The following is a 21,273-nucleotide window of genomic DNA, read 5'->3' on the forward strand; positions in this document are numbered from 1 at the left end:
AAGAGCAACATGAACTTCATAGATACAAATGTACTTCAAATTATTGATGTTGTTATTGTTGTTAGGTGCTGTAGTGTCATCTCCAACTCATAGCAACCTTACGTACAGCAGAATGAAACACTGCCCTGTTCTGTTCCAGTTTCACAATCCTTGCTATACCTGAGCCCGTCACTGCAGGCATGATGTCAATCCATCTTGTTGAAGGTCTTCTCCTTTTTCATTGACCCTTCACTTTACCAAGCATGATATCCTTCTCCAGAGAATGGTCCCTTCTGACAACGTGACCAAAGTAAGTGAGACAAAGTCTGGCCATTCTTGCTTCCAAGGAGCATTCCAGCTGCACTTCCTCCAGGACAATCTGTTAGTTCTTTTAGCAGGCCACAATACTTTCAGTATTCTTCACCAGCACCACAACTCAAAAGCATCAACTCTTCTTTGGTCTTCCTTATTCATTGTCCAGCTCTCACATACATATGAGGTGATTGAAAATACTATGGCTTGGGTTAGGCACACCTTAGTCTTCACTGGAACATCTTTGCTCTTCAGCACTTGAAAGAGGTCTTTTGCAGCAGATTTGCCCAATGCAATACATCGTCTGATATCTTGACTGCTGCTTTCATTGGTGTTGATTGTAGAACCAAGAAATATGAAGTCTTTGACAACTTCAATCTTTTCTCCATTTATTATGATGCTGCTTATTGGTCCATTTGTGAGAATTTTAGTTTTCTTAACATTGAGGTGTAATCCATACTGTAGACTGTAGTCTTCAATCTTCTTCAGTAAGTACTCCAAGTCATCTTCACTTTCAGCAAGCAAAGTTATGTTGTCTACATATTGCAGGTTGTTAATGAGTCTTCCTCCAATCCTGATGCCACGTTCTTCTTCGTATAGTCCACCTTCTCGGATTATTTGCTCAGCATACAGATTGAATAAGTGTGGTGAAAAGATACAACCCTGACACACTCCCTTCCTCATTTTAAACCATGCAGTATCCTCTTGTTCTGTTTGAACAACAGCCTCCTTTTCTATGTACAGATTTCTCATGAGCACAATTAAGTGTTCTGGAATTCCCATTCTTCTCAATGTTAACCATAATTTGTTATGATCCACACAATCAAATGCTTGTGAATAGTCAATAGAACACAAGTAAACATATTTCTGGTTTTCTTTGCCTTCAGCCAAGATCAAATTATTGATAAATATGTAGATTATGAAATATTTCAAAATGAGTAAGACTTATTATATACAACTACAATTTAACTGCTTAAAACATCTTAAAACTGAACATAAAATTACTGCTTGTGTTCTTTATTACAAAAATCTGAAGAGATCATTGCTTTCTGAGGAATTCATTTGTATAAAAATCTAAAGTTTCTGATTGCTATCTTGCTTCTGAATTGTTTTCATGTATTTTCAACAATAATTAAAAGGCAAAATTGACAAAATCATAATTCTCTTCAGTGAGAAGAATAATTTCACTGTCTGCTAAAAACATAGGAGCTCTGGTAGTGTAGTGCCTAAGGCACTTGACTGCTTACCAGAAGGCTCGTGGTTCAAACCTACCAGCCACTTCTCAGAATGATGGTCGGTCAATCTATTTCCATAGTGATACCACCTCAAAAAATCCAAGGAGGGGTCACTATGAGTCAGGTCTGACTCAATGGCACATAACAACAACAACTAAATACATTCATTTATTTAAGTAATTCTTTAAACAGAGTAATAAGCACATCCTATCTAATAAAATCACTCTAAATGTAAAATTTACATAACAAGTTTCAGCAGAATATTGAACCCCTTGCTCATCTGTAGCAATAACAATACCTTCACATGTTTAGTATAGGCCATAAAAATGAACATGAAGTTATCACATACAGTATTTGTACTAAGGATTATTGAAATAATCTCAGCTGTAACTTCTGAATTCTCATACTATTTTTTTTTTCCTTTCCCCCCTTCAGAATCACAATTATTTATTTCTGTATTAGGTTTAAAGAGCATGTGTATCTTAATAACATGTGGTAAGTAAAGAACTCAACCATAGCTATGAGTTTATTTAGGAGGAAACAAATTAAGGATGTTGTTGTTGTTGTTGTTATGTGCCAACAAGTTGGACCCGACTCATAGCAACCCCTCCTTGGGTTTCCAAGGCAGTATCACTATGGAAGTAGATTGCCCAACCTTTCTTTTGAGGAGTGGCTGGTGGGTTTGAACCGCCAGCCTTCTGGTTAGCAGTCAAATGCCTTAGGCACTATGCTACCAGAGCTCCTACAAATTAAGGACGTTATTGTTGTGTTGTTATGTGCCGTCGAGTCAGACCTGACCCATAGCGACCCCTCCTTGGGTTTCCCAGGCAGTATTACTACAGAAGTAGATTGCCCCATCCATCATCCTTCCGAGGAGGTTTGAACCACCAGCCTTCTGGTTAGCAGTCAAGTGCATTAGGCACTGTACTACCAGAGTCATTTAAAATTATTTTCTTTTCATTAATGCTATCAGAAATCTTTATATATTGCTCTCAATTTTCTATCACTGTTACATGACTTTATCAAACTCTTACTCCCCTTGCCAGGTTGATACTTTCCCTGTTACTTTGATCATAGGAAATAGATTCCCTTGTCACACTACTTAATGTGTCAGTGTATGATAAAGGTCGAATGTCCTGTATTCACCCTACGAATATTATCAACATCATAAAAAAATGAAACTAGAAGAACTAGTTTAAAGAATCTTGTAACATTAGAAAAAAAGAGTCATCACTAGAAGGGCAGCAGCAGACTGTTAACAGAAAGAAAAATTAAGAAATTAATCTATAGCAAGAGGTAAAGATTCAATAGTCATAGGAAATTCTGCTTCTAAGCCTAAAGGACTGCAGAGGAAATGCCAGAGATAACAAAGACACAGATGGAGATTTTCACAGCAGAACTGTGTGAGGTAGTACATTTTAAGTGAAAAATAAGGGCATTTTCTCAAATTAGTGTCTGTGTACATAATGTAAATCACATGCTAGCTATGTATGGGGAACATCACTAGACTAGGATGTACTAACTATGCACTAACCAGTGCAGCATGCAAGTCAAACTGGTTGCCTCTAAAGTCAGATATTTTCAAATCCAGGTTTGCTACATTTTGGCTAAATGACTCTGGCCAACCTTTTTAACCTCCTTGTGCCTTGATTTTCTCTTCCGTAAAATATGGATAATAATAATGGGACTGATTTCACAGGCGTATTTCGAAATGTAAATTATATAATAAAGTAGTTAACACAATAAAAGTTAGTCATCACTTCTTCCACTGTTATTATTACTATGCTATCAATCACTTTTTATGCATGAAATCCATGAATCAATGTGGAGCATACTAATATGTAGGTATGGTTGTGTTTGTGTATGTAAAACCCTGAACAGGAAATATTTTTGGTCTAGATTTTCATTAAATTAGCCAGAGTGATCTTCTAAAGTTTAGGGTTTTTTTCTCCTTCAAATTATAAAGTTTGTTTTCTAAAAGTTGAGTAAATATTAACAAAAATAACCAAAGCTAGGTCACACACATTTTCTTTTTAATTCACTATCTCCATTTCCCTAAACCTATCCAGCCATCTTTGGACATTTACAGCTTAAGCTGACAGATTTACCTTGGCTCAGTAAGGCACGTAAAGTGCCTTGCATTGGTTGATTAGATTCATTAACAGCCCAGCTTTCCTGTAACTATTATTGTAATGTGTTTATCATGGGTTCAGCATTTGTCTAGTCACTGACAGAGCTGACATTTTCCTAAATCCTCTTACCACTTTGAATTACATTTAAGAAGCTATACCTTCCTTATTAAATGGTTTTTACTATAAGTGGGCTCCAGTTCTGTGATCTGGCATTTTCACTGAGAATGTAATTTTTTTTCTCTTGTTACATCCATGCTTTAGTTTTAGGCAGCAGCCTCCTCAAAGTTCTCGTTGCCAATCTCATTCCCTAAAAGTCTCATATTGTAACTTAGCTTTGCTTCCCATAGAAAAGTGATACTCTGATTGTCATAGTGAAAAAAACATCAAATTTGTGATCAGATAAAATTTCAGAGACAATAAACATTAATTCCTCCTTGACTTCTTAAGTTTCAATCAACATATACCACCCACTCACACAGTCATACATTAGACCGTGTCATCTTCAGTAACGAAATCTCCTCAAAATTTTTGTGTTGAACATTCACTATGTAAACATCAGTCCTTCTGCTTCATTCCTCCGGCATTCATTCCTATAATTCTCCAATTTCAGTGAAACCTTACCATTTTTTGTTTTTTATTACTCTTTGCTTTTTCATTTACTTCCTTATCCTCCAAGTTAGAATCCTTGGTCTAGCACTACACTCACACTCTTACACACATTCCTAACTTGCTGGCCCTACTCTCTCTTCGTCATGTTATTGTTATTGTTAGTTGCCATTGAGTTGGCTCCCACTCATAGTGACTTTATATGTAACAGAATGAAACGTTGTCCAGTCCTGTGCCGTCTTCACAATCATCACTATGTTTGAGTCCATAGTTATGGCTATTTCATTCACCCATCTTGCTGAGAGTGTTCCTAGTGTTTGCTGACCCTTCACAAAACATGATGTCCTTCTCTAGCCATTGGTCTTTCCTGAAGATATATCCAAAATAGACAAGCTGAAGTCCTCCCATTTCCCCTTCTAAGGAATATTCAGGGAGCTCTGGTAGCAGGGAGCTCTGGTAGCATAGTGGCTAAGGCACTTGACTGCTAACCAGAAGGCTGGCGGTTCAAACCCACCAGCCACTCCCCAGAAGGAAGGTTGGGCAATCCTACTTCCGTAGTGATACTGCCTCGGAAACCCAAGGAGGGGTCGCTATGAGTCAGGGCTGACTCGACGGCACATAACAACAACAACAACATAACAACAACAAGGAATATTCTGGTTGTATATCTTCTAAGACTTATTTTTTCATTCTTTTTGCAGTACACAATATATTCAATATTCTTTGCCAATACCCACAGTTAGGATGTATCATTTTGCATTATCCAATTTCTACAGGCATTTTTTTCACATGAAGCATGCCAACAAATCTATCCCTGTCTTGTACCTGAGCAGCTAAAATTAACTGCGTTAAAATTAGGCAGTCATCTAGGCCTGAGCCAACAAAGAGAACTCCAAAATTATTAGAAGAAAAATCAAATTGATACTCGATCTTGCTAGAAATTTCACAGTAATTTCACATACCAGAAAATTATTTCATACCTTCTCTTCTCTCCTCAAGTCATTAGTATCCCCTCCCCACATCATACTCCTCAGCTGATCACTTACTCTCTTAACCTTATAGTGTTAAAATGAAAAAAAAACAAAAAAAACCTCACTGCTATCAAGTCGATTCCGACTCATAGCAACCTTCTTTGGGTTTCTGAGACAGTAAATCTTTATGGAAGTAGATTGCCCAGTCTTCCTTCTGTGGAATGGCTGGTGGGTTTGAACTACCAACTTCTGGTTAGTAGTCAAATGTGTTAGGCACTGCATTATGAGAACTCCTTTATAGTAAAAATAACTCAAACTCAAACTCCTTGTGTTTCTGAGGTGGTATCACTACAAAAGTAGATTGCCCAATTTTCCTTCCAAGGAGTGGCTGTTGGATTTGAACCGACAGCCTACTGGTTAGCAAAAATAGAAGCTTCAAATAAAACTATGATCTTTCCATCATCAATTTTCACCATCTTATCTGCATTTGTACCCACATACCTTGCTTTCCACTTTGTACGAAAGGAAGAAACCTCCCCATACCTCCCTAAGGCCTGCCCCTCCACTTGAGCTCTGAATCACATCCACTCTCAACTTCATAAAAACATTGTCCCTGCAACTATCCCCTTCTTCTATCACTTCATCAACTTATTTCTCTACTCTTTCCTCTATCTTTTTCTCTACCTTTGGTATCTTAATTTTCTTACCTTCTATTCAGTCCTTAACCCTCTCCAGGATGACTTATCTCCCAACTACTGCAGTGAAGTAGCTATTAATGTCATCAGTTACATGCACTTGTGTCTTCATCTCACCATCCTTCTTAGCAAAATTTTAAGTTGTTGACCACTTTTTCCTCTCACTTCCTTTCTTGACTTCTGTAATATTCTCCTGCTTTCTGTTTCCTCATTAGCACTCTTTCTTAGTCTTATTCGTCCTTATCTTCTAGGGAAGCACAGCTTAAGTCTCTATCTTTGACCCTGTCTCTTCTTTGTTTGTAATTCTTCCTAAGTGATATCATCCTGTCCTGTGGTATCAAATACCATTTTCAGACTTAGAACTGAATGAAACTCCTTCATAAACTCTTGACTCAAACATTGAACTGCTCATTCAGTTTGAATATCTAAAGAAATATGACAGTTAGCATCTCAAAAGCCAAACACCATCTCAGCCCCAGATCTGCTAATTCCAGTAGATGGCAAAGCCTTTCATCAGTTCTTCAGGACAAAAATCTGGAAGTCATCACTGACTTTTTGTTCTCTCACTTCCATGAATCAATGCATCATTGAGTCTTATACATTCCAGAACACTTCTCCCAGTTATATACAAATCGACCTCTTGTCATCATTGCTGCTATCACTCTTGTCTACGCTAGCATCACCTCTCACTTTGACTCTAATAACAGCCTCCAAATAGTTTTCGCTCTCTCCACTCTCCCCTCCTACAGTGCATCCTCCACACAGCAGCTAGAGTGATTTTTATAAAATTAAAATCAGCTCATTTTTCTCTCCTCTTCAGTGCTTCCCAAAGGCTTCTCATTGTAACAAATATCAAAATAAATCCCTTATCTTGGTCTACAAGGCCCAAAATGATATGACTCCTGCTCCCTTTGACCTCATCTCACTTCATCCTCTCACTTGTTGCCCTTGATAGAGTCTCACTGGCTTCTCTATTCTAAAAATTGCCAATTTTCTCTCATTTCAAAAATTTAGGATTTTCTGTTCCTGCCTTCCAAGATCATTGGATGGAAGTTTCCTTCTCACCATTCAAGTCACTCAAATATCATCACCCTAGTGTAGCTGTTGGGACTACATCCCACATATATCTGATCCTAAGCCCTCCAAAGGGCATCCAACTACCACATCTTATTGTCTATGCACAGAAAAGATGGCTAGTAGTGATGTATGATAGATGTTCAAGAAATGTTTGTTTATTGAGGTACTTTAAGGTAGAGATTAACAGTTTGGGTTTTGAAGTCTGTTAGAAATGGAATTGAATCCTGGTTCTACCACTCAACTACTCTGAGTAATTTGTTTAACTTTGATAGGGACCAATTTCCTTATCCGTAAAATAAGATTAATCAACTATAAACTCATAGGTAGAGTAAATAAAATATGAATGAAGTACTTAGCACTATGTTTTAAACATAATAAACAAACAATACACTGTAGTATTTTTAATTGGATGTGTTTGGTCTGCTAGCTATGAAGCTCAAATATAACTTTCTCATCCAATTTAGCATTTTGTTCACTGAAATTGATGATCTGTTTGTCATTCTGTGCCAGCTCCCACATGTTTGAATAAGCTGCACTAATGATGGCTCTGCATGTTGGGAAGGGTATGACCCACATCCCTCTGCACTCTAAAATTACACATCTGCCAAACTGCTACTAATTCCCCAGATTTCTCCCATCTCTGTTATTCACTCCAACATTTGCTGTAAGGTACAACTCACCCCAAGCGACCCCATGTGATGATATAATACAGAAGGAGAAAACCCTTTCTAATAACTGAAATAGCACACAAAATTAGGGTTGAGGCCAATATAGAGGGAAAATATAAGCAGTAAACTATTAGGTTATACGAGACAACTGAGCAAACATGTACATGTTGTGGCTTATCTGCTGGTTAGGATATTGCCACACAAGAGAATGGAAAGAAAAACCAATTGAAAACATTCAGACATTGTTATCTTGTTTGTTATTACTGAGAAACCTATATGAAAATCTGATAGATTCAATCAGTTAAAGTTACTAAATAAATACCGCTGAGTTGACAGATAATATTTGGAACTACTGACTCAATACAATGAAGAAATGTGCTTTTAAGAATTACCTATAATGTTTCATATTAGTCACCAAAACATTGATTCATTGCCATTGAATCAATTCCACCAACCCATAGCAACATTACAAGACAGAGTAGAACTGTCCCATAGGGTTTCCAAGACTGTAATCATTGCAGAAACAGAGCGTGACATCCTTCTCCCACAGAGAAGCCAGTGGACCCACCAACCTTTCAGTTAGCAGCCAAGTGCTTACCCACTATGTCACCAGGGCTCTTCATATTACTCACCGATACACTATAAAACCTCACTTACATGATTGTTAAGTTTTTTCTTTCCTTTTTTGGTAGGTCTGGGAGAATTTTGTTATTACCTTATCAATAAGTTCTCATTCTGTTAATATAAATAATTATTTTTGTCTATGGTTATGGCTAAATAAATTATTATTTTTAATTACATTTACAATTTGTTTCTTTGCTTTACTCAGCATAACAAATTTGAACAATGTCCATATTTTTTCATGATTGTAAAATGTATGCCTTTACATATATATTTTATACTGTTTATCTAAAAAATTAACTTTACTCATTCATTCATTCATACATTCATTTATATTATTTAAAAGCTATGTGTTCTGTGACTCCTAAGTGTTGGGAATTGAGTTATATACCTCTTTATTATTCAAGGTAACAAGTTTAACAAAAGCACTTAGAAATTTGAATAAATTTAATAAGTAAAGGCTTTCATAGATTTATATAACAAATTTTGAACTATTTATAATTTTTATCCAATAACAGTTTTTCACAAACTTTAATATGATGATAAATTTAACAGAACACTATGGTTACATTCTTTATTAAAATGTCACATACCTTCATTGTAATATTCACAATCCAGGGCTAAAAGGAGAAAAGATAAATATTAATCTATATAAGAAACTGACCACTTAGCTGAATGCATACAATATATGGCCATATGTTTATCAATGACCAAGTAAAAGAATGTAGGGTAACATAATTATATGGAAACTTCCTCTAATCAAAGAGGATTCTGTAAGAGTGACACATTTGAATTAATAAAATTTCGTATGATTATTTTGTTGTTGTTGCTGTTATGTGCCGTCGAGTCAAACCCGACTCATAGCGACCCCTCCTTGGGTTTCCAAGGCAGTATCACTACAGAAGTAGGATTGCCCAACCTTCCTTCCGAGGAGTGGCTGGTGGGTTTGAGCCACCAGCCGTCTGGTTAGCAGGCAAGTGTCTTAGCCACTATGCTACCAGAGCTCCCATGATTATTTTAGAGGAAGACAAATATATCTGCCAATTGAGAATGCCAGCTGAAAGTGTTAAAATCATTAAGTGTTGTTCTGTTGACTTACTACATATACAAGTAAACTAAAATGTTTAAAGAATCCAATCTACAAGTAAATAAATGCAAGATTCTTTTTTTTTTTTTTTGTAAGAACTATGTTTCTTATAACCAAAACAGGGTGAAACTGCACAAACATAAGAGGATTAGAATCATAACCAATTTCTCTGAGGAGGGTTTATTAATAATATATAGTTCAAATGTTAAAATGACAGCAGTTAAACACAAAACACAGAACAATTACCTCAAGTTTTTCTTTTTATCAATCCTTTCATACAATACCATTTGTCTACTTTGTCAAAGGAATATAAAAATCAGTTGTCTTAAATTGTCATAGAATCAGTCCTATGATAAAGCAACAATTAATATGAGTCTGTCTCTATATATGGTTCTCATTTTATCATATTCTAAGTACAGTACTCACAACAAGTAGTAGACGACCTCCAGTGAATCGATATCCCTTCCTGACAACACTTGTATGCGTACGCTGCGATGCTTGTGCATAAACATTCACAATCTCCACCAAGATTACAGTTACATGTATCTTCATGACAATTTTTGGCAAAAGAAGTCACATCAATCTAAAAATGAAGTGAAAGGTAATTTAACTTCAATAACTACTGACCATAATTGATTAAATTCAACCTTCTAAAAGAAAATTGACCAGTATGTTATCAAAATTTGACAGCTTAACACTGTCACTTAGAGACTTCTCAATATATTTACATCTCTGTATTGCCCAAAGGAGAAGGAAATTTATAATGCAAATGTAACATCAAAAATCTAGAAGAACAAATAATAAGATCAGTGAATAAAAATAATTTCAATATCTGCAATATAGCAAATTAGTATTTTTGTGAAGTGTATTGTTTCCTTATTGGCATGTACTTATCATAGTAAAAGAAGACTATTTTCTGCTTCCAATTATGCTTTTACTTGATTTTTCGAATATCCTAAGCTTATTAAAATTTCTATTGCAAACTAGAATTATTATATGGGAAAGGAGTGTAGGAAGCTAAATTTCTAAATAAATTACATTCTATCTTGGGATATGCTTCTAAAACCATTTGAAATGTGTCACTAGTAATACTTTTAAACTATGCTTTGGGATGAGAGTGCCCATTTGGCAAAGTTCTCTGAAGACAAATAAACATGATCAGTGAGAAACTCATCTACAGGAATTTGCTCACTTTGCATAGAGTAGCTTAATTGTTCTCAGGGGTAACTCATTAAGAGTTAAGAAATGAGTTTGAGAGCAGTAATGATGAGCTAGCACAGCCTGAATTAGAAGGCAGGAATGCTAAGTGAAGCAAAGCACCAAATATTACCATCTAATAAGCTGTATTTAAATAATTTTCTGGGTTAATATCTTCTAATAACCTCAAATGTCAATTCCTCTATGTCCACCAGGGCAACTCTGCCTCTCAACTCCAGAACTACAGACTACAGAATTATTTCCAGATTACCATTACTTTTATGTCTTGATCATAAAATGATGTATATAAAAATACTTTACAAATGAAAAAGAATTATTGCAAATGTAAGGTACAGATATATGATGTTAAGTGAGATGAAGTAAGAGCAAATGAGTAAATCAATTAATACATCACTTCTATGGAAAAGCAAACTAAAAATAATTGTCCTCCTAAAAATGGCTAAGCAGGACACTTGAAAAATCAATGATTCCAGTCCACCTCAATATTATAGAAGCTTTTCCTTAACTTTGATAGATTTTTAAAGTATTCATTTACCACATTGCGACATGGAGCAAAAAGATCACTGTACAAAATGGAGCATTCTTTCTTGGCATAAGGAAATTTGTTTTGCTGTGCCTCACAGGGTTTAATTGCTTCGCCTGGACTTTCACACTGTTGGAAAAAATTAAGGGAGAAAAAAAATAGTGTCATTTATTTAAAGGGTGATTTCTGAAACTGAAACCAGAGTAACACCCTTGACTCTGTCCACTACAATTGCATTTAATATATTCTCATCCTTTCAGAAAGGTTTTATCTAATGCATCTGCTCCAGTTAACTCAATGTTAATAGCATATATTATTTTGAAGGCAACCAAATACAATACTAAAATCATGGTGCAGTTAGAGACAGTGTGAAGGCAAATAATTGTAATTGTCTTAACATATGGTATTTACAGAACTAGAAAAATTACATGAGGAAAATGAAGCTCTTTCCTTTTATTTTTCACTTTTTTCATTTCCATCACAACCCATCTTCTGAGGAATAGTATACACTCATGTCCCTAAAGTCTCGACTTCCATACTGCCAGCAATTTGGCCTCTGACTCCTCTATTCCACCTCCCTGAAACTGCCCTGGGAGAGTTCACCAATGACCTCTTAATTACTACATTTTGAGGCAATTTTTCAGTCTTATCTCACTTGCCCTTTCTCCACCTTAATTCTGTTTAATACTCTGTCCTCTGCCTGTTTAGTAGACACCATTTTCTGCTGGGTTTTTTCATACCTCATTGTTGCTTCCAAATCTCTTTCCTCCTCCCTTCTCTGCAAGGCTTCATCTTCATCCTCTACTTTTCTCATACCATACAACTGACTGGGCTTCAACAACCTGAATATACTAATATCTGCCAAATCTGTACCTCCAGCCAACATTTTTTTCCCTACTCACTCCCACCACCCACAAACCTATTCTCTTCTTTGTCCTGCCTTAGAGAAGAGTGCCAGCATCTACTGAGTGAGCCAGGGTGAGTAGGAGACTGTTTGGAGTCCTCAATATTCTTCCTTTCTAGTACAATCATTCAACAGACAAATGAAAAGAAAACCAAACTCACTGCCATCGAGTTAGTCTCGACTCATAGCAACCCCTCCTTGGGTTTCTGAGGCAGTATCTCTATGGAAGTAGACTGCCCAACCATCCTTCCGAGAAGTGGCTGGTCGGTGTGAATTGCCAGCCTTCTGCTTAGCAGTCAAATGCTGTAGGCACTATGCCACCACAGCTCCATTAACAGAGAGTGGTGATTTTAATCTTTAATTCCTCTAAATTTATATAGTTTCCTAAATCTTCACTGACTCAATGTTTCTAGCTAGACACTCATAACTAGTCTTCAGATCGTCAGTCCAGAACCCTCCCCTTGTGTGTTGCATTCCAGCCATTCTACTTTGCATTCCATCCATTCCCAGCTTCAAACCTTACAGTACAATTACACTGAATGTGAATTTCCGTGTAAGCACCCCACTCTCTCCAGCTTCCTAACATCTTTAGATGGCTGCGCCCTCCTTTCCCTGTTACAGTCTTTCTCATTATCTTTACTTAACCTAGTTCCTATAAACTTTATATGATTCAGCTCAGAGACATCCTCTCCAGAAACTTCCTTTAGTATCACAACCTCTGTTTAATGTGCACTTCTATCAAAGTAATAATCTCACTATATTTTCAGTGTTAATTTTTCTACCTCACCTACTAACCTAGAACTTAAATTCCATAAGAGTAGAGGCTGTGTTTTATTTCTATTATGTGTTCACAAAACCAGAAAAATATCATATAATATTTTACATATAAAAAGAATAAAATCCTTATACTCTTAATCTTAAATGTACATTTCAAATTTGACTGAATGGGGTAAATGTTTTACTCCAGCTCTTGGTTATTTTTTTAAAAAGACTTAGACATATTAGACAAATTAGGCAAAGTAGTGAACCAACTAACCAAATAGTAATGGTGTTGGTTAGTTTTGTATGCCAATTTGGCTAGTCGAGTTGTTAAATATTAATCTAGATATTGCAATGAAGGTATTTAGTAGCTATAGTTAACATCTATAATCAATTTAGTTCAAGCAAAGGAGCTTATCCTTAATAAGGTGGGTAGTTTACTTCAAGTAAAGGAGATTACCCTTATAAGGTAGGTGGGCCTCCTGCAATCAATTGGAAGGTCATAATAGCAAATACTGAAGTTTCCCAGATAAGAAATTCTGCCTCAAGACTGCTGCTTCAACTCCTGCTGAGTTTGCAGCCTGTCAGCCTGCCCTACAGAATTCAGACTTGCCAGGTCCCACTATTGCATGAGCAGATTCCTTAAAATAAATCTCCTTACACACACACATACATGCACTCACACACAATCTCCAATAGCTGCTATTTCTGTAGAGAACCCTGGCTGATACAGTAGCCAATCAAGGTACTGAAGTTGCAGACACTCTTTTAACTTAAATAGAAAAAGAAGGATAAACTAAAAAGTAGAAGAAAAGAGTAGAACCAGTTTCCGATTTGACTCTCTTTCTGAGTTATTTTCTCATTTCTCAAAGTGTGTTTCAGAGAACACTACTTCTTTGACAACTAATAAATAGAAGCATAGGTTTTGTGTCAGAAAGTTTGGGAAACTCTTCAAATATATCCCTCCCTTCGATTATACTGTGGCTTATAATGCCTCAAGAAATGCTCAGAAATATGTCTAACTTAAGATATTGAAACTCTTCCAGAAGTTGATGACCACAAATTCTCTCTTTATATTTATCCTATTTGTAAATAAAGAAACCATTAATCACTAATAATATGCAGGAATTAACTATAAAATATTTTTAAACCCCTGAAATTCAATTTTTTTAAAATTATTCACTAAATTTATTTAACTCTTAATGTTTTTCTGGTTTTATGAACACATAATAGAAATAAATTAGTATTTTCATGTGAACTAATATCATAGCATCAGACACAGTGTTCTGAAGAACAAACTTTGGGAAATCCTTCTTTCATCTATCCGTTGCTTTGAGATTGCAACAGTTCATTATCCTTAGAAATGCATGTACATTAATAAAGCGTTTTGCCATGCTGGAGAAAAGCATGAGATTTGAAGAATATGTAAGTTTGATTTTCATTCCTGAAGATGGAAGAAGAGTTGATGGTTTTGAGCTGTGGTGCTGGTGAAGAATGCTTAAATACCGTGGACTGCCAAAAGGACTAACAAATCTGTCCTGGAAGAAATGCAGCCAGATGCTTCTTGGAAGCAAGAATGGCCAGACTTCAAATTACCTACTTTGGTCATGTTGTCAGAAGGGACCATTATCTGGAGAAGGATGTCACGCCTGGTAAAATGGAGGGTCAATGAAAGAGGAGAAGGCCCTCAATGAGATGGATAGACATGGTGGCTGCAGCAATGGGCTGAGGTAGTAGGGGTAGGGAAGCTGGCACAGGATCGGGCAGTGTTTCGTTCTGTTGTACACAAGGACACTATCAGTCAGAGATGACCTGACGGCACATAACAACAACAACTTCCCGACTATATATTAGACAAGTCACTCAATCTTCCTCAGTCTCAATTTCTTCATCTATAATCTGGAGATAATAATCATTATTGTCATAAGAATTACATGAGAAAGTAAATGTGAAAGTTATTTATCAACTGTGAATTACTAACAAATATTAATTAAAATAATATTACCTAAATAGTCTTGTGAGAATAAAATATTCTGGTAGCGTAGTGCCTAAGGCACTTGACTGCTAACCAGAAGGCTGGTGGTTCAAACCCACCAGCCATTGCTCGGAAGGAAGATGGGGCAATCTACTTCTGTAGTGATACTGCCTAGGAAACCCAAGGAGGGGTAGCTATGAGTAGGGTCTGACTCAACGGCACATAACAACAACAACAACAGTGAAAAAATATGTCAAATAATATATTTTTACTTCTAAAACATATATTTATATACCTACCTGTCCTAATGCCCAGCTATCTCCAAATACCTGGGCATTTCTCACTTCCAAGTTATTAGATGTGGTCATGTCATTTGAAGTACATTTGTCAAAGTTTCCACACAGTCCTCCTAGTTTGTTCTAAAGTAAAAAATTGTCGCCATTAGTCTATATTTATTTTAACATTTAAGGAACCGTAGTCACTGAAACTTTTGAAAAATGTTTATTTGCTTGGTAGAGGGTCAATGCAAAGAGGAAGACACTCAACAAGATGAATTGACACAGGACTGCAACATTGCACTCAAACATAGCAATGACTGAATGGCACAGGACCAAGCAGCATTTCGTTCTGTTGTACTGTGAGTTGGAACGGACTTGACAGCTCCTAACAAAAACATATCTATTTAATTATTAAATTACTTCCAAAATGTCTCCCCATCCCCCAAATTTTATATATCCATACTTATCAATATCTTAGCATTGATACAACTAATAACACAAATAACTTCAAAAAGTATAATACAATGCACAATGTAACACAACTATCAAGCATTTTACACACATATATGTGTATGTGTATATATAATTGATGTATGTGTGTGTGTGTATACAACACTTTTATTCTGATGGTAGGCCTACATCTTGATATGCTTAAGATTTGGTAATTCTATAAATGTTGAAATATTTTTACAGATTATACTTTGAAAAGCCAATTATTCAAAGCATAACTTTGAAAGAAAAAGTCATACTTAACATTCATAAATCATGCCATGATGGGACAAAATAAATGAAATACAAATTCTAGTCTAGATTCTGATTTTATCTCATTTGTTTGAAAGGTTGTTTTGAGTCATGAAATCTTTATTGCAATTGCCACATGGACTTTTCATGTCAACTATATTCATTGGATTTTTTTCAAAAGTAAGTAAAAAATTGGGGGAAAGATATGGAGTAAGAGTTCAGATATGGATAATCTTCCAAAAACAATGGATCTCTTCTTTAATACCTTGAATTTAAACATACTGAACTCTCTTCTTTATGTACTGAAGAATGAGATACAGCCCTTCATTAATAATGATTCCCGTTGCCAGCAAATCAATTCTGACTCATAGCAACACTACAGGACAGAGTAGAACTGCTTCATAAGGTTTCCAAGGTTATAATCTTTGCAGAAGCAGACTGCCATATCTTTCTCCCATGACTAATGGTATAGTATATAGCATATGTCTTCAACAAAGCAGACAAAAATCCTGGGATCATGACTGCCATGGTCACTGATTACTACAGGGCCTCTACTCTCAGAAGCCAGAACAACATTAAAAGAAAGTGGTCATCCAAAAGCTGAGGCAGTGGAAAGGGGGAATATAGAAGAATAAGTGGTTAATTTATTTCCAAAAAGTAATGAAGAGAAGATGCATGGAAAACATTAGTTGAAGAAGTATGGCAATAAAGTAAGATTATTTTAGCATTATTAAAGATCCCAACAAACACCAGGGAAAAAAAGTTTCAAGTTTTATCCCTCTTAAGGTAAAAATATATACTAACTCTAATATACTATCATATCTTAAATGTGTTGTTGTTAGTTTCCATCTGTTGTTGTTGTTGCTGTATGCCATCGAGTCGGCCCCGACTCATAGTGACCCCTCCTTGGGTTGCAAAGGCAGTATCACTACGGAAGTAGATTGTCCAACCTTCCTTCTGAGGGGTGGCTAGTGGGTTTGAACCGCCAGCCTTCTGGTTAGCAGTCAAGTGCCTTAGGCACTACGCTACCAGAGCTCCTAGTTTCAATCTAGTGACTCTAATTTATAGCAATTCCATGTGTGCCGAGTAGGACTATTCCATAAGATTTTCAAGGGAGTGACTTTTCAGAAACAGATTGTTGATCTGTTTTCTGAGGTAGATGCTTCTGGATGGTTCTCTAGTGCTGCTCTAACAGAAAATTTCACAAGTGGGTGGCTTTCAAAAATAGGGATTTATTCTCTTACAGTTTAGGAGGTTAGAAGTCCAAGTTCAAAGTGCCACCTCTAAGGGCTGGGTGAAAGTCCATCAACCTCGGGCTTCACTCTGCCTCTTGCTCCTGGCCCACTGATGCTGGAGACTTCTCTTAACTCAAATACCTGCTGGCTGCTAGGCTGACAAACCCAAGGTTAACAAGTAAAATGGCACAGTCCCAAAATTATCAAGCAACATGGTAGGCCACTAGTTCAAGTCCAGAAATAGTCTCAAGATCAGCAGATAACATGGCAGGCCACTAAGATGAAGACTCAGCCAAATGCAGGATCCAGATGTGTCAAAAAGCTAGAGACCTTCCTCAACATTTTTGTCTAATATACAGGGAGCAGACCACATCCCTAAGGCAGAGCTACTCAGCTGTTCACAGTAGATTCCACCATGGAGTTGATTACCAGTCTCATCATGGAGAGTAACTATATCCAGCTGCTCAGCCACTCAAAACTAGGCTGAAAACTAGTTAAAGCCCATAACCTTAACTACCACAACTGCCAACCTTTTGGCTAGTAGTCGTATGTTTAACCATTTGCACCATCCTTTAAAATGTTTCTTTTCATTTCAGTTTTATGAGAATATGTTGTAATGTGCAAACTTTCCTCTAATTAACCACAGATTATATCCATGAGTCTCAATATCAATTTCAGAAAAACTGGCTTTTGTTAAGAACATAAATGTAAAAGGCAAAATGTAATTTCTTTTAGTGCATCTCATTTAGAGCTTAGGCTGACTTACCTTCCACTGTGGTCCAACTTTGATATGAATGGTTGTCTTTTTATCCCAAAGAATAGTGATATCTTCCTCTGGAAAGTACACTACTGTATAGTAGCCAGCATTCCAAAGTTGGTACGTAGGATTATTTTCCAGAAAAAAACCTAATCGCTTCTTTAAAAGAACATAATAAAGAAGAAAATGAATTCTACAGTCTCTAGAAACAAAACATATAAAATTAATTACATTGTTATCTATCAAGAAATATCTATATACTAGTATTTTGTTAGGCATTGTCTTTTCTGAATTCTATAGAATAAAACATAAAAAAAGGAAATATGTAAAATTAGAAGAGCCCTGGTGGCACAGTGGTTAAGCATTCAATTGCTAAGAGGTCGGTGGTTTGAATCCACCAGCTGCTCCATGTGAAAAAGATGTAGCAGTTTGCTTCCATAAAGGTTTATGGCCTTGGAAACCCTATGAGTAGTTTTACTTTGTCTTACAGGGTTGCTTTAGATGGCAGTGGGTTTGGTTTTTTTGGTTTTACATAAAATTAGAGAACCAATCACAACCTGGTAGATGGGCTGAACGTGAATAAATGAACAAAGGAAAAGAAGGCATTTCAGTTACAGAAAATGGCATAAACAACAATATGGTTATGGAGGTCATACAGCATCAATCCTGCCTAAAAAGAGATTTTAATCACATCAATGATGAACAAGTAATATTGGAGGCTAAAGATGGTGGCCTCACCTGTGAAAGAGAGAAATTTGGCCCTATTGATATTTATTATGAGTTAAGGATAGCATGGCTGTAGTCTCCTGACTTTTTAAAATATTTATTGAAAACTATAACTAAGTACTGTGGGAGACTTCCAGGAATTCACAATCAAGTGAAAATATTTATATGGGATAGTGTGGGTATTTTTGTTTTGTTTCCAGGGTTGGTTTACATCAGTTATTCTGATACAATGCACATCTTTTCTATTTGCCAGTAGACACAATATTCATCCTTTTCATTACACGAGACAGTTTACTACAAGAAAGACAACTGTTTTGGTCACATGGAGATGCCATACTCCTTACATTTTGGATTAGGAAGTAAAGACACTTCTGTTTAGAAGAGTGAAACATCATGAATTGCTCAAAAAAAAAAAAAAAAAATGTGTCAAATTATCTTTATAAGAGCATTTGTATTTTCTCTTAAGTTGTTTTTAACACATCCTTATTCCCAGAGAGAACCTTCACCTATAAATGAGTACCCAGCTGATGGCTGTATCAAACATCTGTAATTACTTCAAAAAGATATCAAGATGCCTATGGGCACTCTGTTTTGCTCAAAGCTTGATTGTTGCCTGGTTTGTCTTAAGGGTTCTGGCTGAGATACAGGTTCTAGAGCAGTGGTTTTCAAACTTTCACATGCAGGAGAACTGAGTCCCCATTAACATCCTCACCCAAGATATGCCATTGATTGAGGCAGGACCCAGACACCAGCACTTATACTCCTAATGATTTTAATGAAGTTTCAAGACCAAACTTGGAGCAACACTCAAAATTTCACAAAAGGGTCATTTTTCAAAGGCCATTTGTCACATCATATCACTCCCAAATCCAAACTTTCTTACCTGTAAAATAAAGTTCAAATAGCTTATCAAGCCATTCAAGGGCCTCCAGGTAGAACCCAGTCCCCTCATCTATTGTGTATGCCCTGGTGCCCCTGCATGCTGTTACCTCCTGCTCTCAGTCTTTGTCACACCCTCCGTTGTTCATCCTAATAAACTGTGTTTCAACCAAACTAAAAGGAGCTCTAAATCCCTTGTAGTTCTCCCAACATGCCATTTTTCTTTTTTAGTTATACTTTTTGAATGTATTCGTTCCTCTGTATTTATTGTCATCCTACTTCCTCTCTTCACCCAGCTAACACTTACTCATCCTTTAAGGGTGAGTTCAGACTCCTTTCATCCAGAGCATGTCTTCAGAGCCTTCAAAAATGAGGGTCGAGAAGGAAAGGAGAAGAACCATTTCTTGAAATTCATTATCTCATTTAATCCTCATATAAACTTAAGAAGTGGATTCTATAATTAGCCCAAATTTACAGATGGGAAAACTGTAGTTTTGAGAAATTAAGTAAACTTATCCAGATGATACAGGTGTCAGGAATTCTAAGTTGGTTCTGGTGGACTCCAAAGTCTGTGCTCTTAACCGCTACCCTAAACCTACAAAGCTATTTTGGATATTCCTCCCAGAGATCTTTCATATTACCTTGTACATACCCCTGCCATAACACATCATCCTGAACATTCTTATTTACTGAGTATAAGTTCTTTAAAGGTAAGCACAGTCTCTTTTCATCATTATAGCCAATACTTAGCACATTTTTATATATAGTAGGCATTATGGAATGGCCACTGCTGGCACAATGGTTAAAACACTCAGCTGCTAACTGAAAGGTCAGTGGTTTGAATCCACCCAGCAGCTCCACAGGAAAAAGACTTGGCAATCTGCTCCTGTAAAGATTACAGTCTATGAAACCCTATGGGGCAGTTCTAGTCTGGCCTATAGGGTCACTATGAGTTGGAATCAATAGTACACAACCACAACAATCATTACGGATAAATGAAAGAATTTTATTCATTCATTTAAAGTAGGCAGGCTCAAAGGACACAGAATAAACAAGGGACACATTGGTTACAATTCTCATGGACCTGATAGACTAATGAGGAAGACACAACTTACCGAGTGTTTTCATTTTAAAGGTCAGCACAATGTCTTTATGTCATTATAGCCCATAATTAGCACATTTTTAATATATAGTAGGCATTCTTGAATAAGCCCTGGTTGCACAATGGTTAAAGCAATCAACTGGAAGTGATTGCCCTGAAGTGTGATGCATGTTACAATAGAGTGCTAGAGGGCATGGAGAGGAGCTCCCTGGAGGAAGTAGGTTGACACTTATCACTTGAGTATAAGTAAATGCAAATGTAGATCAAAGCAGAAACAATGATCTTCATGAAAGACCAGAAGGGAGAGAAAGGGTATTTAAAAAACTGATACAATTTCTGGAATAAACACTTGAAGAAGAAAGTGATGAATGGTAAGGCAGAAGTCCTCACCACACTGGTGAGGACTTGTAAGGGAAATGGGAACCTTTTTGGGAGTTTGGAAGCACCAGAGCTATGAGATTAGATTTCCATTTTAGAAAAACATCCTGACTGTGAAGTGGCAGGATGAATTAGAAGGGAAGAACCAAAGTTAGAAGCCACGAGTTCAGATTGAAGGCTATTAAAGTAATCCAGGTAAGAGATGACAATTGCTGGTGCCGGGATGGTGAACATGGTAATGGAGGAAAGAGGAAAGAATTAAGAAAATGGAGACCTTGAGTTCCAGTAAGATGGCAGAATAAGCAGACAGACTGCACAGACCCTCTTCAACAAAGAAAAAGGGAACCAATTAACACAGATACAGAAGATAATCCTGGAGCCCTGAGCTTTGAAGGGAAGGATATAGAAGTGGACT

General features: G+C 36.5%; 1 protein-coding gene across 1 annotated transcript in view; it reads right to left on the reverse strand.

The window, feature by feature from the left end:
• The window catches only part of OTOGL (otogelin like), a 251,434-nt gene that overhangs the window by 111,922 nt on the left and 118,239 nt on the right, over positions 1 to 21,273 (reverse strand). The window contains exons 27-31 of the mRNA XM_007953174.2: positions 17,783 to 17,932; positions 15,062 to 15,181; positions 11,137 to 11,253; positions 9,810 to 9,966; positions 8,890 to 8,916 (exon numbers count right to left, since the gene is read on the reverse strand). Of these exons, the coding sequence (XP_007951365.2) occupies positions 8,890 to 8,916; positions 9,810 to 9,966; positions 11,137 to 11,253; positions 15,062 to 15,181; positions 17,783 to 17,932 (571 nt within the window). The remainder of the gene's footprint in view (positions 1 to 8,889; positions 8,917 to 9,809; positions 9,967 to 11,136; positions 11,254 to 15,061; positions 15,182 to 17,782; positions 17,933 to 21,273) is intronic.

Source organism: Orycteropus afer, unplaced genomic scaffold (assembly GCF_000298275.1).
Source record: "Orycteropus afer afer isolate SDZICR_OR568_19922 unplaced genomic scaffold, OryAfe1.0 scaffold00375, whole genome shotgun sequence".
In the NCBI taxonomy this organism is placed as follows: Eukaryota; Metazoa; Chordata; class Mammalia; order Tubulidentata; family Orycteropodidae; genus Orycteropus; species Orycteropus afer.